This window comes from Phasianus colchicus, chromosome 1 (assembly GCF_987193195.1).
Source record: "Phasianus colchicus chromosome 1, bPhaCol1.hap1.1, whole genome shotgun sequence".
Lineage (NCBI taxonomy): Eukaryota > Metazoa > Chordata > Aves > Galliformes > Phasianidae > Phasianus > Phasianus colchicus.
The window spans coordinates 127,042,846-127,068,885 of NC_143436.1; the positions used below are offsets into that span (position 1 = coordinate 127,042,846).

Consider the following 26,040-nt stretch of genomic DNA (forward strand, 5'->3'; position numbering starts at 1 on the left):
GAGAAAAAGAATCGCATTATCTCTTCTTACAAAAAAAAAATACAATGGTTACAAAAGGGAATCGAAACATAGGGCAGAAAAGCCTTTTTTTATGTAGCGAGAATATATTTGGAAAAAATCAAGATAAGTGTAGAAGACTTCACAGAGTTTACTGTTACATCTTGCTTTTTAAAATTCCCGTTCCACTTAAAATTAACTGAATTTTAATTTCTGTTTTCTGCAGAAGGAAGCTATATTTCTATAATGCATGATCCTGCTATTTTTAGAAGTACTATATTGTTTTTTCTTCTTCTTATCCACACAAAGTCTACTTTGAGTCTATATATTTTTTTCCCATTAAAGCAACAAGTCTAACTGAATACACTGAAAACTTTCTAAACTTACTGTCGTTAGATTTATCTAATCTGTTAACATGATGGACAAACAGATATGTTTAAAAATGCTTAGACCAAGCAATAGCTGTGTAATGTAAATTGCTTGCTTCAGAGTAGGGAGATGATTTTTATTTATTTATTTATTTATTTTCCCAAGACAACCTCCTTTTCTTTTTCTGTTCCTTTTCCTTTCCCTTTGCTCTAACTGCATGAAGAGGCAGGCACAGATGCCTGCTGCCAGAATGTGATACTTAACCTGACCATCAAACAAGCCTCACAAAGACAGGCTTTTCAGGTCCCCCAGTGAAACAACCACTGCATTTTATTATGGCGTGAAATTAGAAGTGAAAAGCCCTACGGCTCTTTCTGTTTAGTAATGCAGAATATGTCGTTTCTGATGGTGATGGTAGTGCTGGGAGGGAAGTAGAAAGCCAGAGAAGAGAAACAAAGTAGCAGTTTAGACAAAGAGCCCCCCTCCCAGTCCTTTTTTTTTTTTTCTTAGTCTCTGAGTGTTAGGTGGTCTATAAAACCATAATACTGTGGTAGATAAAGCAAAAAGAACAAAAATTTAGTTGTGGCTTTTTCATTCAGAAATATACGTGTGAAATTGCAGGGTGATGTATAAGGAGAGTCATCTGTTATCTGCAGAGTTCACTAGTTTAAGTGATTTATAAAACATCAACAAAAAAAAAAACAACAGCTTGACTGTGCTTGGAGAGAGTCATGCTGGTATGACAGGCACTCCAAGTTCCATAGCAAGATGGTGTTTATAGCAAGACTGTGTGTGGTTATCTGAAGCTGCCTTCTAACAGATTGGAAGGGGAAAGTGCCAGCTTGAAGAGGTTTTCCCTTGTCTGTTTGGGATTAGAAGAATTATGTTTTCTCAATGAAAACTATGTGCTTGTCTAAAATGTCAAAATATTTATGATCACTTTTATTTTGTAAGTATTATGTAATCACTAAAGCAAATAGTCAAGCATTAGGAAATTGAAAGACTATATAAGAAAGTACACTGGAATACAAGATGGGCTTCTTCTAAACTAACTCATCATCCATTTTGTGTACCTACTGCTAGAAACAAATTATAATGGCCTATCCACCATTCTAATCACTGGGAGTGAAAAGTCATTGCATTTTGCTGATCTCTATTTTGATGCATACTTATTCTGGGTATTTTTATAGATGCATTCTTCGAGGAAGCGGGGCAGGAAACAGCGATCTAGAAACTAAGGACATAAGAGAATAGTTTCTGCCATGTTGCTTACTCTCTATGTTATAGGTGCAATCTTGGAGGAGCTTTAAAAGTAGGAGGAGTTGACCTGACTAATCTGAGATGCACTGGTTCAGTGATCTTTCTTCATTTGATATAAAATACTTTGTGCACTTTGACACAGTATATAGCTCATGTGTGCACAAGAGAGCTCCTTCACTTCCTATTTTGTAGCATTTTGCCATCACTAGTGCGTTATATCTTGACAAGTGAAATGTCAGGCAGTTCCATCAAATCCATTATATTTCAGGGATTTATCTTAAATATAGGTGGGTTTAGATTCAATTATGTGTTTCAAAATCATACAAAATAACTCAATGTTATTTATTTATCTGTTTATCTATCTGCCTTAGACTGTAGGCTATGAGGTGCAGAAAAGGAGGAATGTATGTCCTGATTTCCTTTGCTGATATAAAAAGTCTATAAAAAAACTTCGAAAAAAAAACTGGTCAGGAATAAACCCTAATGTTTGGGAGCCAATTTTTTGTTGACATAAATAGCCATGATTTTGATTATTTGGTAACAAAGAATAGAGATATGAAAAATGTCTTAGGATTGCTTTCAAGCAAACAGTTTTTCTGGCAAAATTTGACATACTGGACAACTAAATCATACAAATAAATAGTAAACTGTCAATGTTAAAAGTTAGTTTCACTCTAAAAGGATTAGAGTTCAAACTGCTGCATTTCAGCTAAAGTACAATAATATGAATTCTTTTTTTTTTTTTTTTTTTTTTTTAACGTAATAGTAGTTTACTTTCCAAATATTTTATGTCAAAGCTGTTCTTTTGATTTCAGCACATTCAATGATTCTCACCTTCAGTACATGTAAAACTTTTCTGGTGGCTATCAGTTTCTGTTAAGTTCTGGGAACTTACAGTAAAGGCTACATGCACTTTCAAAAAATTCGACCTGTCCTTCTTGGCAAGGGTCTTGGTGTTTCTATTGCTCTTATTCAGGATATTGGAGCATGTGGAGCTTTGAAGTTGTGAATTGGTATCCCCCATGCTTTCTACTGAAATGAAGTGGGCAATTAAAACAAAAGGAAGTGATTATTTCAAGCTCAAGTCTGTTAGATATCCAACAATTCAATTTCTGAAATTACCTGTACTGTATCTACTGATTTGCATGGTTTGTTTCTCAGGGCAGAGCAGTAATATCTGTCTCTGTGTGTGCTTTTAGTGCCACCACACCTGAGTAAAATAAATACGTACCAAATACAATTGTTTGCCACAGCAGTTTAAGAAGCTCTGCACAACTTTGTTGCCAGTTAAGTTTCTTGTAAATGTCCCACGCTGCAGTGAAATGGCCGTTCAAATGAGTAATTCACTCTCCAGAGAGAAGATAGTTACACATAAAAACAATAGTTTGATTCAATAACTCTATACCTATGCCTTCTACCTATGTCTCAAGTAGAGACAAACTCGTAGTTTTCTCCACCTCTCTATTCAAATAGCAAGGTCCAGCTTCAAAAGAACATGTTGGTATACTGTCATTCTCTTAATTATTTTGATATTGACTGTTCTGTTTTTTTTTTCTAGGGCCTTCAAAATTTGTAATTGGAAGATCTGTAACTTAGATTCTGCATAGTTTGGTGAACTAGAGATTTTAGTGATCTCTTCTGTGACAGTGGTAATACTATATGCAGAGATAATGTACGTTTATTTACAGTGCAGTGCTTGAAATTACATTTTTTTTAATGGTGTTTAGAAATGTAATTAGAAATATTTCAGTTTTAATACCATTCTGAGATGAATAAGCGAGTGAGTGTTGTTCATCTTTTGAGGTTTAATTTCAAGATGCCAGATAGATTCTTACTTTGTAGGTTTATATTTACCATATTTTAGGAAGATAGGTACTTTACCATCTTTTTGTTAAACTAATTAAATAAATTAATTAGCTAAAGCAGTTGGTGTGTTGTAAGTTCAGTATTCTTCCTGGAGGTTGTATACTTCATCTTATTAGCTAAGTATTATTAAAAATAATGTATATTTAATGATGTGTTTTGGATCTCTGTTATATATCTTTTGCTAGTCTTTTCTTAATAGATCTAAAAAATACTACCAGGAAGTACATCTCTCTTTCTCCTTGAGTAAGACCATTCTTGATTGGCTAATGTTGCCTCCTACTTCTTGATATTAGCACTCAACATAAAATACTGTGTTCTCACAACTTAACCCCTATTACTTCAATGCTAAATAGTTCTATATGAGGTCAGCATGAAACCTGGTTTTCATTGGAAACCAGCTCTTTGATTAGCAATACTTTCAGACCGTATCAGCTGGGTTCCCAGTGTACTTGATAATATCATTGAATGACCCTAACTGTAACTAATTTAATTAAGACTTGATCCTTGAATACAAAATCACTCCTTTTCACCAAATCGTGATGCTCAGTGACCTATGGTAGTGGAAAATAGGCAACACAGACAGGGAACCTTTCTCTGTCATTTAACTCATTTGTTTTTCAGTTACAAGGAAAAATATATTACTAGTGTAATTCTCATGAGAATCTCTTTAACAGAGAGCAACTCCAGGTAGTCATATGAAGCTCGTATTTTACACAAAATAATAGCTTTCACAGTTGTTCCTCTTAGGCTCTAAAATTTTAAAGATATTTAAGCCTCTTCCTGTCTATATTAAGTGTAACTGAATTTTAGAAGCTAAAACGCTAAGTTTCTAGAAAGCTGGTAGCCAGTGCTCCGGTAGTTCAGTGTACTGATAGAGGAAGGGAGACAAAGACAGAGAAGCAAGAGACAGGTTCAGCTTGAAATGGATCTCAGAAAATGCTCAGAGGCTTTTTGACCAGCATGTATCAACGTATAATATGACAGCTACGTATTCTGAAATTAAACGTTCTTCTTTGGGCTTATGGATTTTTTGGCGGATGAAGAACCAACCAAAAAATTAGTGCATTTCTGCTTCTAGCAGATTATTTTAAGTAAAAGAAGAGAGAAATTGGAGAAGCGTAGGCTCAGAGGAGACCTTATTGCTTTCTATAACTACTTGAAGAGAGGTTGTAGTGAGCTGGGGGTCGGCCTCTTCTCTCGTGTAACTAGTAATAGAACTAGAGGGAATGACTTCAAGCTGCACCAGAGGAGATTTAGACTGGACGTTAGGAAATAGTACTTTTCTGAAAGAGTGGTCAAGCACTGGAATGGGCTGCCCAGGGAGGTGGTGGAGTCACTGACCCTGGAGGTGTTCAAGAAACGTTTGGATTTTGTGTTGAGGGACATGGTTTAGTGAGTACTACTGGTGATAGGTAGATGGTTGAACTGGATGATCTTGAAGGTCTTTTCCAACCTTGGTGATTCTGTGATAAGATAGATGTGTGGAGGGGTCCTGATCTAGTAGGATGTACAAGCACCTGAGAGCCTAGTGACTCACAGCAGCCACCTGATGACCAGTAGGGATGCTCACAAACTTGAGTTTGATATTCTGATACTATGAATGGAGTCTCAGAATCAACCAAATCATAAAGCATGGCTTTTGGAGATCACTGAGAATGATCCAGATTGGAAATGAGAAAAGGGTTTTTTGCACCACGAATTGGATTCACCTACGTATCTCTGCAGGAATTCTCACTACAAGTGCCTTGAAATTCTTGTTGCGTATCTGTCTACCCAAGTTTTTCATTTTGCAATATTCATTGTGAAACAGGGCCACAGCTGTGTGTTCTAATTGGAGCCAAAAACAAAATACAGCAAAGGAGAACAAACAAGAATCTTTAGATTGGTATTTCTAACTCTAGTTTCATAATGAAAGACTGATTTCTTCATTTCAATTTGCAGAATTCAAGTATGGTGTTTTGAGTCCATAGAAGGAAAACACCTACCTTAGATTTATGAGGAAATTCATTTTTTACAGGAAATAAAGAAACAAATGTATAAGTAAACTTTTGAAAAGTGATTTTATAAAACATGTATATTCCAAAGGTATGGAGGCACACTCCTTCAGATTACTTTTTTGGTATCATCTCAGGATACTTTTCTTAAGTTACATTGCAAATTGTTGAAGAGTTGTAATTCTTACATGCTTTTATGGGTAGTAACATTTTCCTATTCTGCTGAATTATTTCCGTATGGGAATAGTTTACAGAATTACAGAATATCTTTCTAAGTACAGAAGTACTATGACTGACTCATGCCAAGTGTTGCAGTGCTGGAATTTGATAATCTAATTTGGTCTTTGATTCAAATAGTAATAAAAAGAATGGTATTTCTTATTAGCATTAATAAATAGGTCGTATAGGAAGGGAATGTGTGAGTATTGCTGCTGGGAAACAAGTGAGACTGTTTCTTGCTTTTTTTTTTTTTTAATTTTTTTTTAATTCATGTGCCTTTTTTTTCCTGATTTTAAATATTCCTCATACTTCTTTTCCATTGTATCATGCCAAGTATTTTCAGTAAGCAAATCCTATATCTCATGATTCATAAGAAGAAAAGTAGTTGCCTCAAAAGAAAGTATGTTCTATTGTATGGCAATTCTAATATCTATTATTGTTCTACCAGATTAATGTGTTATGAGTGGACTTGGACTGGATAAATTTTCAACTGTATTTATATAGTCTTAAACAATCAAAAAATGTTCTTCAGACAACTTAAACTTCACTTCTTGAAATACAGAAAACAACAACTTTTATGCCTAATAGATATGGGCGAAACAAAAACATGTCAAGAGCTCCTGCATTTATTTATGTTTTGCACTGTGTTTATCATTACTTTGCTGAGATGTAGAAATGGAAAATCTTTTTTTTTTCATTCTGTTGAGTGCAGTCATACATTTAAGAGTATCCATCACAGAGAGTTTTTCTATAAGGGTGTTGAACAGTATAATCTCCTTTGGTTTTTGTTAAATCCTTGATTCCAAGAATGTTCTCCACTCAATGTCTAATAGTGAGAACACATTTTTTAGAGAATTTGTCTTCATGATTTGACAGGTTTTTAGGAGACGGATCATTAACTGATCTGTAGTAATAATGATATATGTATGTTTACGTGTGTGTGATTATGTGCACAGACAGATTTTGAAGGTTGACCAAGAGTGAGTGCTTTCTTAGGTCTGTTCCTATCACTTGCTCTTGTTTAGCAGTGATCTGAATGCAGAATGCAAACCTGGAGCTCCAGGTACAGGTGCTTTAGGAGGATTTGGCCTATCAAGGTGTCACTTACACCCATTATCTTCTGAGGAATGCCATAGCCCATGTGCAAGGGAGAAATAACTCCTGTTGGCCGGGGAGCTTTGGGTTAGGTCTTCGCTGAATTACACTTAAGATATTATAATACCCCAATTTTGTATTTTAAGATGAATTTTTACTGTGCAGTGACAGATACTTGTCAAAAAAACCGTCCATATGCTCTCAATATTGGCCCGATTCTGCTTTTTCTTGAGAGAAACTTCAGCTTAGTGCTTGCTGTGACTAGGTAGGCTAAAAATGACAAAGATTCGGTATGATGCAGAGCACTGAAAATGCATGTTCTTCAGTAGGTCAAAAGAGGTAATTCTCATTATGTTTAGCACTGGTGCAGCCTAATGTTATGTGCAGCAGTTCTAGGGTCTACAATATAACAAGGATGTTAAGGTCCTTGAAAGCACCCAGTTGAGAGCAACAAAAAGGGGATGGAAGGCATGTACTGTGAGGAGAAGCCAAGGGCACCTGGAATGTCTAGTACAGAGAAAGCAGAGAGGTGACCTCCTTGCTCACTGCAGCTCCCTGAGGCGAGGAAAACGAGAGGAAGGTGCTGGGCTGTCTCCTGGGAGGCAGTGATAACAGTGAAAGGGAATACAGAAGAGTGCACCAGAGGAGGTTTAGACTGGACATTAGGAGAAATTTCTTTACTGTAAGAGTGGTCTAACAATGCAGCAGGCTTACTAGAGAGGTGATCAATCCCCCATGCCTGTCAGTGTTCAAGAGGCAGCTGGGTAATGCCCTCATCAACACGCTTTAACCTTTGGCTATTCCTAAAGTGAACAGGCAATTGGACTTGGTGATCTTTGTATATTCCTTTCAACTCTTCCGTTCTATTTTGTTTTCCTCTTCTTTCCTCTTAGTTCCAAACTATTCTAGTGCAGGAGTTTCTGACAACATTGGTGTCTGCTAGCAACTCTTCTCCAACTTACAGCATGACCCAGCTCCACTGAAGCTGGGCAATTGTTGTATGGATCAGCCTGTGGTGCAAGGCTAAGTCTAGTGCACTTAGGAGACTTCATGTAACAGGAATATGAAGCAAATATGAAAGATTTTTTTGTTTATATGTAATTAGGAGTATACTCTAATCAGCACTTATTAATCTTATGATGAAGGCCTTATGGATAGCTGCATTATCAGAATATTCTGAAAACAGTCAGATGGCAGGATGCCGCTCAGGTCTTATTCATTTTGTACAACTTTCCTTTGGAGCGTCTGAGCTGAGGTGCACATCAGTTGTGCCATGCATAACAGCAGGAGGTGCTGGGCTCCAGATGAATATCTTGGGCAGTCATAACTGTTTACTGAACAAAGCAGCATTCAGTCAGAACACTGAACACTGAAGCCTGCTTACACTGTACATAAAGACATCCTTGTAGAAACACATAGAACAGTTCCTCTAAAGTGCACAGCATTTTGATATTCCCTTCCAGGCCCGCTGAATGTTTTGCTCCACAGCCTGCAAGGAGGGTAGTCCAACAATGTAGTTAGCATGAACTTGTGCCTGGTTCTCATCTCAAGCTTGTGGCAAGCTTGTGGATATACTGATTTGGATACGGTCAGTGTGGCTGCATAGCCGTGAAAAAAGAACTAGGAGAAGGTAAGAATATGGAAATCATGACAAGCCCTGGGAAATACTGATAGAGTCCCAGCATGATCAAAATGTTGCCCACTCTATTTTTACACCGCTCACATCTCTGTAAATTTGGTGTTAAATCTATCAGACAATTAGAAGAGCTGTAAAATTGTAGTGATGATGGAATGGCGCTCAAATGTACAATAACTGCCACAAGACAAACAACACTCCAGAATTAATTGAACTTACTGACTTCAGTGTCATTTTATAATGTATCCTTCTAATTGCTTTGTGTACAGTACATTGTGAATTTTGAAGAGCTAAAAGTTGGGTCTAAAATACCACTGTGTATTTATAGAATCATAGAATGGCTTGGGTTGGAAGGGACCTTTAAAGACCATCTAGTTCTAGCCCTCATGCTGTGGGAGGGTGGCCAACCACTAGATCAAGTTGTCCAGGTCCTCACCCAACCTGGCCTCCAGGGATGGGGCATCTACAACTTCTCTGGGTGACTGTTCCAATGCCTCATCACCATCTCAGTGAAAAATTTCCCCATAATATCTACTCTAAATCTTCTTCTTTTAGTTTAAAACCATTCCCCCTTGTCTGATCACTATCAAACCATGTAAGAAGTCAGTCTCCCTCATGACTATAATTATAGAATCATAGAACAAAATCATAGGATGGCTTGGGTTGGAAGGGACCTCAAGGATCATCAAGTTCCAACATCCCCTTCTGCAGACAGGGATGCAGACTACTGGATCAGGTACTAGATCGGTATCTGTGACAAGGGAACAGCAGGCCCACTGGCCCAAAAAGGAGGGAAATGGAATGAAAGGGAAAAAAACAGTGGCAGTGATCTGAGAAGGAAAACAAACTTAGTTTACTAATTATAATAGCAAAAATACAAATTAATTAGGATTGAATCTAATAAATCAAATAACTGAGAGAGTTTTCTGAAAACCAAAGTTCTTACTCTGTTCCACCAGTGAACAAAGAGAAGCTAGCCTTATGACTTCCAGTCAGTTTTATTATTCCCTCTTCCCACAAGATGGAAATGAAAAAACAAAGTCTTCTGGGAGCTGTGATTCATTCTTCTCTTCCAGGACTGAAGCTGCAGCACTAACTCTTTAACTCCCAGTACACTGCATGATGTTATGATGTGGAATACTGATGATAAATCACAAAGCCATGACAATCAGGTAGCGCTTGAGCCCCATTCAACGTGGTCTTGAACATGGGGCATCTACAACCTCTCTGGGCAACCTGTTCCATCACTTCACCTCTCTTTCAGTGTAAAACTTCCCCTGGCTTCTAATCAAAAACTTCCCTCCTTTAGTTTAAAACCATTTCCTCTTGTCCTATCACTGTCTACCCAAAGAACCCTTATACAGTGAGGTCTTACTAGAGCCTTCTTTTCTCCAAGCTAAACAAACCCAGCTCCCTCTACCTTTCTTCATAGAAGAGGTGCTCTGGCACTCTGATAATTCTTGTGGCCCTTCACTGGACCCACTCCAACAACTCCATGTCTTTCTTGTGCTAGGGCCCCAGACCTGGATGCAGTACTCCAGGTGGGGCCTCACAAGGTCAGAGCAGGGGGAGGACAATCACCTTCCTTGCCCTAGTGGCCATCCCTCTTTTTATACAGCCCAGGATACAGATGGCCTTCTAGGCTGCATGTGCTCACTGCTGGCTCTTGTCCAAATTTTCACCAGAATACCCAAGTCCTTCTCTGTAGGGCTGCTCTCAAGGAACTCTTCTCCCAGTCTGTACGCATATTGGGATTACCCTGACCCAAGTACGCTTGGCTTTATTTAATCTCATTAGGTTCTTATGGGCCCACTTCTCAAGCTTATCCAAGTCCCTTTAGATGGTATTCCTTCCTTTTATTGTAACAACTGCACCACGCAGCCTGGTACTGTCCAAACCAAGTTGTACCTTACTGATGGTACACTTAATTCCACCATCTGTGTTACTGATAATGATGTTGAAGAGCATCAGTTCCATGATGGGCTACTGCAGGACACCACTTGTCACTGGCCTATATCTGTACACAGAACAGAGAGAAAATGTATTTTGCATTCATAAACTACGTAACCTGTATGAATAATGGTTTTATATTTTTAGACTTTGTCACTAGAAAGAAAAACGTTTAACTTCTAAAAAATTAATTTTTTTAGCGCATTAATGGTACAGTAGAATAGCTGTTCTGAAATATACTGTGTATGTATTTGTATTTGTTTTTGATTAACAGAAATGTAAATACTTCCAATTTAATACTATGTATAAGAGAAACAAATAATATGAACATGTGTCAGATTCTAAGAATTGCATGTCATAGGCCTTTCCTTTTGGTGCAGTAACTATCTTTCAAGTATTACCAGAAAAAAGTAGATGCTAACTTCCACAATGCTTTTTTTTCCTAGGTCATTTACCTAATTGGATGGCAGTTTGAATTATGTTTCAGCTGCAGTATGTTTATTTTATGTTGAGAAGTTTGACTCAGGTTTCAGAGTTTGAATCTCAGATTTGTGGTGTCTGAACTCTGTATATCCATTGTAGTAGAGACTGAAGGTGAAAAAATGATAATGTGGTACTTGAAATAAAGTGATTTTGCTAACACACCAGTGAACATTGTCTATTTATACAGGAAAAGTGGCTAAATCTCTGCTGAGTTTACTCTATAGCTTGCTGAAATAGTTACTCCCATGGGAAGACAATGTCCCCATCTAATCTTTAAGCTGATCAGAAAGGAGAAGATTTAAGTTTTTTTGTAGTTTAGAGTAGTACTCTTGACATTGCTCTGTGATCCAATGACATGATGTTAAATGTTATTAGGACCTAGACTCAGTAATGCAGAAAATAGGATGGCATATAAATAAGAAGGGCAATTGTCTTGTACTGTAAGAAGCACTGAAAATGTTTCTTGTAATCTCAACAGAGTTTGGCATGCCCTTGCTCTGACACCATGACTCAATGACACAATCTTATCCTCAGGAGAAGTGGATTTTTAAAGCCTGTTATTAACTTCCTATGGGCCACACAAACAATCAGAGAACAAACTGGGGTCATTTGTAGATGTTTATTTCTTTCTCTTCTTGACACTTTCCCCTCTTGACTCTTCGTAGTGCCTGGAGCCCTGCAAAGAATCCTGGGACTTGAAGAAAAACCATTGCCAAAGCTTCTGTGAGGTATGTCAGCCCAAGGGCGTTCTTTCTCACTTTCTTCCAGCTGCCTCTTTCACTTACACTCTTAAAGGTGTGAGCTTTAAGGAGACAGCTAACAAACATGGGATGTTTGTAGCATTTTCTTTCATTTTAATGGATACACTTCAAATGATGTAGCTGTAATATGTCTGAGGGAAAAAAAAGGTTTTTTTTCCTGACCAAATGATCTTGAAGTTGGAAGCACTGATTGGTCACACTCACGTATTATTTCTGAGAAGGTGCTATTAAATACGTCCTTTATTTCTCCCACATACCTTCTCTCTTTTCTGGACAGGTTTAAGAAAAGTATTTATTTATTTATTTTAAGGATAAAAACATCATCACAACTGTGAAAATCCTGTGCAAGATAGCTAGGAAAAAGAATGGCATTTCATTTGCGAAGATCAGTCTGATTTTAAAAAGAATGTCTGTAACTGGATTCAGAAGAAAGGCATCAAAATTCATAATTATTCAGGAACAAGTCTTTTGTGAAGAAAACTGTTTCTTCATAGCATTTCAAAATAACCTTGTGAATAAACAAGTGTAGATCAGTTAAACTAGTACAAAATCGGAGATAGTTGGATTGGTTTTGAAGCATCCTTAACTGGCTTTTAGTACAAAGTAAAATATCATCTCAGTAGAAGTTTGCTTTATTATACAGATATACCTTTATTCAAATCAATTAAAATGTGTATTTATTAAGATTTTCAGCTTGTCTTATAAAAACAGAGTTGACCTTAACTGATACGCTCCACTGATTGATTTCTCACCTTCTTCATCACTGTGAATGCTCTTTTGCTGATAGAACAACACTTTTATTTAAACAGTTTTAAATAAATATCTTGATTAGGAAAGGTTGTCATTTCAACTAAAAACGTAAATTTTAGATCCAAATAGCCACATGTAAATAAGGATTAAAAGAATACTAATCTATTTAGCTATATTAGAAGAACAAGTAAAAATTTCTCATTAAAATCAATCCCTGTAAACGTTCTTCCACTGGAATCAGTTGCTGCTTCCTTATATAACACAATTCTAGAGAAGTGTAATAAAGCAGTTTTAGCATGTGTAATTTATATCATGCTCATATATAATTTCCTACTCTGGCTGTTTCCAGATATGGATGTAAAAATGTATAAATTTGGTTTAAAAGGAAAACATTTGTGGAACACTGTTCTATTGTAGTTAAAAACAGTGAGCATCCTTCTTTAATTAGTGTTTTGTGGTTGAAACTAAATTTAGAACTTCAAAGGCCAGTAATGAAGAGCAGCACATTTAGCAGCTAACTGAAAAATGAGCTGTGAAATAGGGTGAGGAAGAGAAGCCTTGAGGATGTATTATGCCTCAGGGAGCTGTAAAGTTTTTAATTAAGTAGCTGCAAATTTGCGATGTTTTAGGATTTGAAATTTGCTTGATGCACACACACATCATTTTCCTTTCTTTCTTTCAAGATCTTGTATCCTCCTTAGACATTATCTGAATGTATTAAGACAAACTGTTTTCATTTGAGAAAATGAGAATTTGAGAATAAATTCATCTTTATTTATATTTACTTTTTATAAAAACTTTTATAAAAACTTCAGCTCAAGGTCTGTTATTGTGTAGAAGTCCTTATCTAGGTAATGTATGCTACTGTTAAAGTAACCTTCACATGAAGAAGAAAAGGAAACATTTTGCCTGTCTCCTTTGTTTTCCAAAAGTTTAGTTTCCTGCTGGTTTCTTAAGTCACTGTGAAATCAGGTATGGTCAGCAGGGAGAACAGCATGAGTGCACATCCAAGGAACACTGGGGTGAATAGGAGAGAAAAGGGGACTGCTTAATTTGGCAGTCATTGCAGTAGTTATAGTGTGTCACTAAAATATATCCTGAAGAGTTTGATTCAAAAATTTTGTACTACTCTATAAGACAATACATGAGAGGTACCTTTGTGGCACATTCCAGGATTCTGGAGCATAAACTGACATACTCTCAGGGAGGCCCAACATGGGCATCTTTATACTTAACAGTATTTCTCATTTTGCCATAAATTGCAAGCAGTATTAAATTAAAAAAGTAAAATTTGAATATGGAAGAAATTACACAAAAGGGTTTATGGAGAGTAGGTTGTAAACTTGGATAACACCAGCTATGCAGTTTAACTACCTACAGTTTCACTGATCTCTTTGAGGGAATTGCCATAACTGGTTATACACCAAACTAAATAAAGCACCAGCTAAAAGAGGAGGTGAAATCTCTGTGTTGTACACAGTGTTCTCCATGGGGTTCTAGATGCTGTTTTTAATAAAGCTGGAAAAAATACTGTCAAATGTCTGAGTAGTGCATATACTGTAAAATGTATATGCTTTGAAACAGTGTCTCCTATAGCTAGGAGCTGATTGCTCCAAGAGATAACATTTATTTGAGCTTTAATAAATGTATTTAAGCTGTATTCTCAGTTTTTTGCAGGGGAGTTGGACTAGATGACTTTTAAAGGTCCCTTCTAACTCTACATAGATTCTGTGATTCTATTTTAACCTCTATTTTCTGCTGATCTTTTTATTAGAAATTTTATTCCAGTTCCATGAATAATTATTAATATGTTACCAAGAAAATAAAGATGTCCTTCTCGTAACCAACTCAGTTCAGACAGCATAAGGAAGTAAGATTTCACTTATTTTCCTAGCATGGTGTTCCATCAGATATTGTGGATAGAGTTCATGAAATAAGAAGGGAGGAATGTGGAGTGGTCAAAAAAAAAAAAAAAAAGAAAAGACCATCTGACCATCGCTTCTCCTTTGTTTTGAGATTTTTAAAAATCTCTTATTGAGCAAGTTTGTAGCTAGGCGATGTGAGGAAAACAAGAGAAATCTGGCAGATGTAAACAGCTTTATTCTATTAAAGATGATGATCGTACTTGAGGGAATTTGTGTTTGTGCACTTGGAATGCTTTTTTAGAGGGGACTTGAACATACAAATCTTCAGGGATAGTCTTGCAAAAGATGAAAATCTGAAATTATCTTTGGAGGTCTTGGGAAATGTGCAACATTTTTTCTTTTTTTTTCCTTCCTTTTGAAAACTTTTTTATAATTCTTTTGTTTTTCCTTTAGCCTCTTTTCCCCAAGAAGAATTATGAATGCCTAACTAGCTGTGAATTCCTTAAATACATCCTGTCAGTGAAGCAAGGGGACTGCCCAGCACCTGAAAAGGCCAGTGGTTTTGCAGCTGCCTGCGTTGAAAGCTGTGAAGCTGATAGTGAATGTTCTGGAGTGAAGAAATGCTGTTCCAACGGATGTGGTCACACATGCCAAGTTCCTAAGAACCTGTACAAAGGTAGAAATTATTATTAATATGTACTTATACTGGGCTAATAACTTCAGGTCATAGTAAAATCTCTTAGAGAGCTAGGACTTTCATTTGACAGGGATTTGTATGGAGAAGACATGGAAAAAGGTTCTTGTGGAGGTGTGACTGGATGCATAAAATATGGAAAGACAAAGAAAAATGTTGTTCCAGTTTCTGATTTCTTTTTTCTGCCTTATGAAGGCCATATCTGGAAATCTGTGGAATATAAGCATATGGCTATTATGCAGAACAAACTTGCCAGTTTAGGTGAAATCTCACTTAATTTGATGCAGATGAGAGGGAATGCACCAGGAAAATATTTAACAATAAATAGTTCAAGTCCTATTAATCACAAATGACATTTATGAGTATGAGCCAAGAAGATAGCACTACTGAATAGGAATTGTGTGGTAACAAAGCCAAAGAACAAATCAATATAATGTATTTGGAGTTGGTGTACTTAATGACCTAGATAAAGCCCACGTATATATTACTGCATTATTTAAATTTAAGGCACCATGAATTATTCAAAAAGTTTTTATTTGTCTGGAGTCCTGAGATTTTGTCCTTGCCATCCATCAGCAAGAGCATACAGACTCAGGAAAGATTTGTGCTTATACAACCTCCAGATTTTAATTTGTTATGTTTATTTTTAAAAAGCTTTATATGTGAAATACTTTCAAAATATGCTTCTAACACAAAGCAGTGATCATTTGTGAAAGACATTTTCTTGCTAAATGGAGTTGGAACATTTTGTTAGAAATCCATTCTTCTTACTTTAGAGATAAAAAATAAATACTAATCAGGTATGCTGCTGATAGCTTGGACTCTCCCTGGAGAGAGCAATCAGCAGAACTCTGAACTAAGTTTCAGGCTTAGGTCTGAATCCAGTCTTATTTCCATATGCCGATCTCCAGTTGTTTGCAATACTGAAAACACAGGATGAATGTTTGGATGAGGTCAGAATTGTTGATCTTTCCTGGCATACAACTGCTAACAGTACTTGAAATAGAACAGGCTATCATGATTTTGTGTATGTTTGATTACAACAAATATCAGGCCTGTTTTGATGTCGGAAGTCAAATATGTGAAGGAGATGGTGATTTGTTTTTAAGTTAATTCTTGTAGCTGAAATGTTAATGCATATTTTTAAATGTCCCTACTGATGAGAATGCATGTCATAAATAATATACTTTGACTTTTGTATCCTGAGTTTGAATGTACAACATTGGCCATCCACACTGTCTTATTTACTTACAGAAATGGAGAAAATTTGATGTAGAAGTCATTGAGTTTGAGTAAGCATGAAACTAATCAAAAAACTACTTGAAATAGTTTGAATGGCAAGCAATGCTGTGATCCAGGTTTCCAGTATGGAAGGGAAATTCTTCTTTCAAGGGACATCAGAGCAGCCCTGTCAAACTATAAGGAATTAATATACTCTCATCCACACTGCCTTTTAAAATGAAAATTATTTAAATGGACTATTTACTAATTTCTGTCATTTTCTTGAGACTATTGAACAGAGCAGTAAACTCAGCATTTGTATTGCATGTGTAATTAATGGTTTACATGGGCAGGGTCCATACTACAATCACTAAACAGCATGCTGCAGGACATTCCAGTAAAAGTGACAGCCAAAGAAGGTGAAAACGAAACTAGCAGCAAACAAGTAAAACAAGATGACACATTTTTTTTGGAGGGGGATACAAGATATGATACATTGTATAACTGCACACTGTGAAGGCTGCTTTTGCTTGGCCTAATTATGTAGTAGCAGAATTAACCTTCTCTAGCATCTTATCACCTATCTGCAGGAGGTGCTTTCTTGTAAGAACATATATTTTTTGCAGAGGAAGGTCAAACCCAATACAGTACTGCCTTCTCAGCTGATGAATTCAGCTAATTAGCCTCTTCAACCTGTCTTTCTGCAACAAAGAACAAATAGAAGCTGAGCAGGCTTGTTATTCATTTCCTCCAAGGGTAAATGACCTTACTGTCACTAAAAAGCAAACTCTGCAAGCATGACTGAGATCTAGTGAACATGTCTAGTACTTATTCTTAGCATTTTGACAGCACTCACAGCTAGAAAGTGAACTCAGATTGAATCTAAGAGTCTGCAGAAGTTGCTAGAGTTTCAATGTTGATCAAGTTCTGGAGATGAAAGTTACAACAATGGATATAAAATACCTGATATAACTGGATGTGCCCTCTAGTACTGAGTGTAAAAGCCAAATCCTAAAAGGATATTAAGGTAAGTATGCTTACACCAAAGTTATTTGTTGAAAGTGTTTTGGGTTTTAACTGTATTTGTTTTCCCCCCCCCTTTTTTTTTTTAATTGGCTTGTATTCAATAATGATCAAGTTATCTATATCACTGCATTTTTCTCATCTCTGTTAGGAGTAGTATTATGGTTCAGTTACACAGTTTTCAATTTTTTTTTTTTTTTTTTTTTTTTGCCTTTGCTGGAGATATGAAATGTTTTCTCTTCTGTTATCTGCCTCATCCACCTCCTTTGTGCAGTCTCAAGACTCTTTCTCTTCAGAAAATTTTTCTGCTTTTCCATTGCCTACTTAGTTTTTTTTTTTCTATTTGGATATAATTCTATCTAAATATCTAAGGTAGACTTGGTATTCTATGGATAGAAATGAGATATCTCTGCTTAGAAATAAGATAATATAAAACCACAGTACAAAAAGAAAGAGAAAATGATGTCCAATGCTTGATCACAGTGGCTTTGCCTAACACCCACATATTCATCTCCAAGTAAGGGCGTGAATGTGTATCTTTTTTTCCACACTCATCTGGTTACAGCTGAATAATTACCCATCACCTTTTTTCTTTTCAGAAGTAAGTGGTTTCTCCAATGTGATAATGTCACAACTTCAGTGAAATTTTCACAATCTCTTTTGATCAGAGTTTCAGGGTTTGTACTGCCTAATCCAGCCTAATTAATTTTGTTTGAAAAGTGTTAGGGAGTAATCCTTACAGCAGACCAAACTGCAGATATGAGCAAAATGAGTTATAAAGGGAAGATCATAATGTTTAAAAGCTAAATTGGTATGGCAGTGTTATAATAGGACAGCTGGAGCCAGAACTGTCATCCATAGTTTAAAAGTTTTTTCATGGTTAACAAAAAATAATTGCATATTAAAAAAAAAAAAATGCACAGCTTTTAGAGGTGCTTGCGTCTTTGAACAACTGTGTTCACAATTGTATTGATACCATAAATGTTGCTTTTACTGTCTGAAACCATTCTGTGAAAGCTTTTTGAATTCCTGGAAAATCAACATTTAAAGTACAGATTCTTATGATAAAAGAGTATACAAGTATTTTTTGTAGCACAGAGTCATATGAATGTTTTGAAATACACCTTTGGAAGTGCTTCTTTTTTTTTTTCTTTTTTTTTTTAATTTTTTTTTTTCTTTTTTTTTTTCTTTTTTTTTTTCTTTTTTTTTTTTCTTTTTTTTTGTGGGCTCTGGTGCTGCACACATATAGCAATCAGTGATTTAAATTCTTCAAATACTACTTTGAAGGACTAATTTGTCCCAGCATGATGAAAGGGTTAGCCATTTGCATAATAAAGAGCACACTGAAGAGTAATTGGATCTACACATCTGGATATGAAATAGATGATTCTGGTTCTACAAAAGTTTCAGAATGCACTTGTGTGATGCTCTAGTTTGTGCTGCTGAAATCCATCTGCACACAATTACATAACAGCAGAGAGGCTGAGTTAGTTGCAGTCAAGCAAATCCAACTGCCCCTAATGCAGAGCAGATGGAATTTTCTTAACATGCAAATTGTAGGATTATTGTACATTGTAAGTAAAGAAGGATTTTGAAACATAGAAATAGGAACTGACAGGATCTATGATGTTAGTTATATTAGACTAAGACAACTGACTGTTGAATGATACGCATGGTTTAAACTGTGATGGTACTGGATTTATGTACTGAATTTTCCTTAGATTGATTTTAGGTTTCTTCAAGGGCTGCAAGTATCTATTTGTATTGAATTGGGGCTAATTATTGAATCACATTTAGGAGAAGACCTCTTAAAACATAAAAGTAGTTTGGTCATCTAAGATTCGCTATTCCAGCCATCTATGACAGACTGAGTAGAAACATTCATATTACAATTTATTGAACCAGTGTATACAGCTGGTCTTCTATTGGCCCCCAATGAAATGGTGAAATATAAATATATAAAGATAAAGCATATACAGTAATTTAATAAGAAGATTTATATTTCAGCATAGAATTCTTGTATGTCATATCCCAAAGTGACAAAATGATGCACAATTAAATATATGAGCTTCTAATATCTATCTAGGCAAATACTTGATATGTTGATTTAATCAAAAGATGCCAAATTTGATTTTGGTATTCTCCTTCAAACTGCTGCAAATAGTTTCAAAGAGACAATGCTATCAAGTGTCAAAGCAACAGAAATAACTGTCGTTTAGTAACATAATGTAATGAGAAATCCTCTAAATATTATAAAGACAGCTTGGACTCTGAAATGTAAAAATTGGAGTGACAGACACATCATACACTATGGCTGCATGCTGCTCAGGAAAATGCAAGCAGCATACTTACGTATATCAGATGAATGTAAAAGATTGAAAATAATTCTGCTACTCTAGTCTGCGTTGGTAAAGGCTCTTCTGGGGACTGTGTCTAGTTTTAGGCATGGCTTTGGAGAAGGGCTGTGGTCCAGTGGAAGAGTTTCAACAGTATAACTGCAAGAACAATCACAGGAAGAGAAACTCTTACTTGTAGTACACCGCAGTTGTTAGACTGAAGAAGAAAGCAATGAAAGACATGACAACAATCCTGCAGTGCTCAAAAGACTCCTCCGTAGCTGAAAGATACAATCTGTTGTCCGTGATCCATGAACACAAGTACTGAGTTTAAAATGCAGCAAAGAAGACTAAGCAAGGGAAAGTTTTGTAATGTTAAGGGTAGACCAGCAGTGGAAAGAAATGAAGATTGCCAAATGATGATGTGAAAATTCCATGATGAGAAGTGTACAAAGACACAATTGGGTGAAAATCTGAATGGCAGTAGAGTTAATTCAGCTTGAGATCAGAGGATCTTTCTCCAGGTTATCAAAACATATATGGAAACTGAGATCAGTTTTAACTCACAGCTCTCAGATCCTTACTTTTAGTTCTTAAATGAAATAAAGAAATAATTTTGAAGATTTTTTTTTAAATTTTACTGTTGTCAGTAATGAAGACTTAAGAAATTTCCGCTTGTGTCAGCCTACCCGTTCCTTTCTTTTTTTCTTCTGAACTGACCAACCAGCTTCTTTTTTATTAGTGTTTTTTTATACAGTTTAACTTCACGATGTTTTTTTTTCTGATTTTGCAAATTATTCAAATACTTCCATCTTTATGTTCCTGTTGCAGGTGTTCCATTGAAACCCCGGAAAGAATTAAAATTCATAGAACTCCAGTCTGGAGACCTGGAGGTGAAGTGGTCTTCAAAATTCAATATTTCCATTGAGCCTGTGATTTATGTTGTTCAGAGGAGGTGGAATCAAGGAATCCATCCTAGTGAGGATGATGCTACTAACTGGCAAACTGTGGCACAGGTCAGTTCTTTGTAAAATGGTAAGAACCCCTAGCTTCCATAAAGTTCTTCAGATCAGAGTTAGATTATGTAAACTGAGAGACTGATGCACAGATACCCCTTTTTGGTGTCTCTCTAAGTCACAAGATAGCCACAAGAAGGGTCTAGATCTCCAAGGCTTTACTCCACTGCTCAATGAGCTATTTAAAAGACTTATTCAAGAAAAATGAACTTCAATATTTTGACTTTCAGTAACAGAAGCATCAAATGGTTTTGATACGTATAGTAAATGGCATCATTACAAAAGTGTGAATATATTAGCAAGAAAGAAAATATTTCTTTCCCTGCCCCCCAAAGGAAACGACATTCAGAGGTTTATGTTTCCAAAATTAGTTTATTTTGTAGGTTTACTCTGTATAGGGAAGTATCTATAGATGTACCTGGAATCTTGATTTCCATAAGACGCTCAGTAGAACTTTTGTACAAGCACATACTTGTTATCTATTCAGACAGGTATTCCAAAAAGCCACCAATCTATTGAAAAATGTAGAATTAGATACCAAAATCTACTGAAGGAATCGTGGGAGAGACAGTCCTTTTAAAGTCAGTGTGAACCAGTGCCTGGCCTCCAAGGCATGGCTTCGATTTTAGCAAAATGCTAAGAAATATAATTGATCAAAAGACCATTCAATTTTTAAAAGCATAAGTGTTAAGAGTGAAACCTTTTTTATCTGTAAAGTCACTTTTTCAGATGTTGCCCTCCTAATTCGGGAAGACCTATGATGTCATACTTTTATCACTCAGGGCAATCCAGGCTGAAAATGTAAGATTCATGAGCAAATTTTTCTTAATGAGAAGCAGCCAACAGAGCATAAATTTTCGCTTAGGTTTCTTCCCAGTTTCAATCTGTTTCTTAACATGCTGACAGTCCACCTGGATGGCACAGTTCCAATCATATATCTTAACTGCTTCACCATCATCTCTGCTGACAAGAAAAGCAAAATGTTGATTCTGAAAAGACCTGCAAAGCATCATTACAGCTAAGAAAAAAAAAAAAAAAGAAAGAGGGAACAATCCACAAAATAAAATAAGGAATTTAAATTCTGTGGCAGTCTGTTTTCATTCTCAGTTCAGGAAAGAGGTATCTCAAAATAGTGTCAAGCTTGTGAAACTGAACAGTCAAAAGTGAAATCTTTAGCATTACTGATGTACTGCAGGGGGCTCTTACAACGTGAGAGTCCTAATCAGGGAAAGTCACCTGCAGCAGAGCTTGGCATGAAACACAGCCTGTGCAATTTCATCCCAAGGAATGTACACAACTTCACGCCCGATAAAGTTGCAGTGACTTATTTTTGTTTCTCAGTTGAGGTTCACATCTTCAGTCTGTGTTCCCCATACTCAGAAAACAGCTTCCTGCTTATGCTACTAGGAGAATACCACTTAGCAAACATAAGCCAGATGTGAACTGCTACTCGCTATTATCATGCCATGCAGCCAGGCTGTAGAAACACAGCTCTTCTGCAAAGATTGCATATTACTACACTTTTCCTCACCCCAGAAATAGGCCTCTTGCACATTTCTAGGAACAAGCATTATATACAGTGGTGGAGCTTGTATGAATATCTTCCTTCTCACAGTGATGTACAGGAGAGAGGGCTTCAGAAATGTCTTCCCTTCGCAGAATGGTAAGAATCCTGATAGCTAACTTTCTTGAGGGTGTGCAACATGCAGGCAGAAGGGGCTGAGTTATTCATTATGGCAGGAGAAGACTCCTCCAACTGACTTCTTTCTGAGAACGTTGATGTCCCTACTATGTCTTGAGAGACATATGTTGGATTGTGAGACAGACCCCACTGGGGATGTCAGTTCCAAACAAGCTTCAGGATGCCTGGCTGACTTTGCAAACCATATGCATTTAGTGGGGCATAAAGGCTGGGCACCCTTGAGGGGCAGTAGTAATAAGAATTTTGGTCTATAGTCATGTACCTCAATGGCATTTGTAGTTTCAGACATCCTACTGGGCAATCAAATTCTGGATTTGACTGGATGCTTTAGAATTGATTTTGCCGTGTCAGCAGCAAAGGCGAACGTCCAGTCTGACTGAAGTGACTGTGTGTATCTCCTCCAGGCTTTTCTTGTTCATATAACTGAGAATTTTTCTTCTATGATTCCAAAGCATTGGGCTCTGAGACCTTGATTTTATATATATATATACATATATATATGTATATATGTATGTAAAGAGCTCAGCCATTCAGTTAAGAACTCCTGGGGTGTGGCTGTCCATGGCAGATGATGCCCTTTCATTACTCTTTTTCCTACTTTTGCTTAGAGGCCATGGTCAGAGCAGAGGAAGATCAACAAGGCTGTAGGCAAGGTTCTGAATTTCCTTATGGCTGTATATTGCAAAGTTATATGCCTGGAATTATGTGAAGCTTTTTTCTGCACCTTCTTACAAGAAATTTCATAGTATTTTGTCAGAGCTTTTCACAGTTTTCTGTTTTTCTTTTTAACTTCATTTACAGGTGAGGCTATACTTTTAAATAACTTTTTTGAAGGATTTACTTTTCAAAACCACTGGAATTTTCTACTTAATTGTGTAAATATTTTCTCATGTATCATAAATTTTTATTTGGTATTGAAAAAGTGTTTTTTTTTGAAAAAGTGTATGTTTTTTTTTTTATTATATTGTCATTAGTCCTCTTTTGATGCTTTCTTTTTAAGAAAGGAGACAATCTATTACTATGTTATTTAAATCTTAACATTAAAAAGAATTTTAATTATTCATCAAGTTAGAAAGCAGAAATGTTGTTAATTACGGAAGGTCTAATGTCCTTTGATGGAGTAGTGGATATGACATTGTCAGACTTCTTTGACAGAGGAAATATAAATTCAGCTCTTCTTACACTCTGGATGATCTCTCTTCACTGTCTGAACTACAAATTCTTCATCATTTTGCATTATTTCAAAAGATAGTTGTGGAGCTATGACTCAGCAAGGTAAGGCTGTCCCCTACTATTTTCAGCAAACCTTTGCACTATAGAATTCAAGATTGATAATATGATAGAAATAGAGTGAACACATTGAAATACTCCACTGATTATTGTAAACCTAGAATAGCGGAGGGTCTTCTGTACCAGTCTTTGCCACAAAGACCTTCTTACACCAATTATTACTTATATATAAATGACACACACCAAAATCCTTGCAGTAGTGATGCAGAAATTCCATCAGAATTGCTTAGCTTCTACACTACTGAATTGTATTTTTTCATTCTCCTCTCTCCTTATCCTAACTAATTTTATCCTTTTCGTGCAAGAAGTTGTTGATACCTTCAGCTTGCTTTGTTCAGAGGAAAAGTCTTGCCCATAAATATAGAAAATGTCCAAATTCAAACTAGCATGCAGTGTCCAAGACACTAGGCAGTATTTTCTGTTAACCTCTCAAACACATGATGGGATTGAAGATAGGTCATCTGTGCTGTGGGTAGGTCCTTTAGTCATAAGTCAGTTGTATGAACAGCAGGGAAAGATTTCTCTAGGCATATTGAAGTCAAGAGCGAAGACAGGATGAGAGACTTGTTTCGGGGTGGGACTCGGAACCTGAAAAATTTTGGACTGTTGTGAAAGGGTTAGAACTGTCAGTGCTTCTTGAACGTGGCAGCACTGGTTGGTCCGTTGTCTCTTGGACCTGAGATACACTCTTGAGAAGGAATGTCAAGCTATTCTCTGTACTCTCCAGATTGTGGTATTTCATGGTTTTCTTTTATAAAGTTGCTTCCATGCATTTGTTTTTGTTGAATTTGGGATGGTGATATATTGCCTCGTGTTTATGTTTGAGGACTCATTTTTTATATTATTTTATTCCAAATAATGTGTATTAGGATTGGAACCTAACTGTAAAACCTTCCTCTTTTAGGTTAATGGATAAATGCGTAGCCTAATTATTTTCTCATGATTGTTTAGGGGTGATCTTTTTGTTTTGTTTTTCATTGATTAAATTCTTTAAAACGTTATGTTTCCATTCGAAGACATGAACAGAATTGTTTTTTAATAATTACTCTAATAGCTCTTTGAGAACTAACTGAAAAAAGTATTCAAATTACCAACAGAATAGTATAAGATTTTTCAGCAGTATTTAGCTTCAAATATATTAAATCTTTGTAGAGGTTAGTTAGACCAAAGCTTTTTATAATGCAGGAGCTTTAGTTACAGATACATCTCTTGCATGCCAGCGAAGACTAACAGAAGCTTTGCCAACAAAGCCAATAGTGAAAGAAATAAGCCTAGGGCCTGTTCATAAATTAAAATAATTTTAGTGATATGAGTTGACACACTATTTGATCCTACATCTCACAGTCGCCACAAAAAGAATGACAGAAATGAAATCTGGTGTTTTAAATGAGCCCTAACAGAATAACTGGGCTGGTGCAAAGAAATGACAACTGAGATTTCTCAGTTGAGGAATGTAGAGTCAATCAAGTCTTTTCACATTATGCCTGCCTTCTAGCTACAAGGACTGATCCTAAAATAATGCCGCCTATTTTATTTTGTTGTCCCATGATGTCAGAGGCAAATGTTGGTGGCATGGCAGTAAAGGCTAAACCTTCCTGCCAATATCCCATTACATTTTGTTGCCATGTGACAGACAGCAGCAGAGGAGCTGTCTGATAAAATGGCATAGTACATGGAAGAGTGTATGAAGCAAATGTGTGGAATTGAATTCCTCCATACAGAAAAAATTACGCTCCTTGACATTCATTGATGCTTGCTGAATGTTTATGGAGATCAAATAGTGGATGTGAGCACAGTAAGGCAGTGGGTGATGTGTTTCAGTAGTGGTGGCAGCAACAGTGGGTCAGCTTTTTCCTTCATATGCACACACAATTCTGCTACCCATTTTCCTAAATTTTCTTTGTGAACAATTTGAAGGGATTAAGCACAGAATAATAGCTACAAATTTTATTGATCAAGTCTCTAAAAATACTGCTGCTGGAGAGCTGGAGCAAATTTCTGACTGATTTAGGTTGGCAACTGCTGCTTTCTTCCATGCAAAGCATGGAAGAAAAACCCAGAAATTTATAGAATCATATAATGTCTTGGTTTGGAGAGGACTTTTAAAATCATCTAGTACTAAGTCACAGACAGAGATGGCTTTCACTAGAAAATGTTGCCAAGTAATTCGTCCCACCTGACCTTAAATGCCATCAGGCATGGGGCATCCACAGATTGTTTGGGCCTGTTCCAGTGTCTCACCATCCTCTAAATAAAGAATTTTCTCCTTACATCGAATCTAAATCTCCACTCTTTTAATTTAAAATTGTTACCCCTTGTCCAGTCACTATCAGACTGTGTAAAAGGTTGTTCTCCATCTTTTTTATGTTTCCTTGAAGTACTGGAAAGCCACAATGAGGTCTCCATGAAGGCTTCTCTTCTTCAGGATGAAGAACCATTCTTCATATAAGAGAGGTGTTCCACTCCTCTGATGCTCTTTGTGGCCCTCTGCTGAACTCACTTCAATCACTCCA

The 26,040-nt window shown here is 36.4% G+C and overlaps 1 protein-coding gene across 2 annotated transcripts in view; it reads left to right on the forward strand.

The window, feature by feature from the left end:
* The window catches only part of ANOS1 (anosmin 1), a 127,005-nt gene that overhangs the window by 57,475 nt on the left and 43,490 nt on the right, over window positions 1-26,040 (forward strand). For both annotated transcript variants that reach the window (XM_031596120.2, XM_090125946.1), the window contains 3 exons: window positions 11,535-11,597; window positions 14,699-14,921; window positions 20,351-20,535. In XM_031596120.2, coding sequence (XP_031451980.1) covers window positions 11,535-11,597; window positions 14,699-14,921; window positions 20,351-20,535 — 471 coding nt within the window. The remainder of the gene's footprint in view (window positions 1-11,534; window positions 11,598-14,698; window positions 14,922-20,350; window positions 20,536-26,040) is intronic.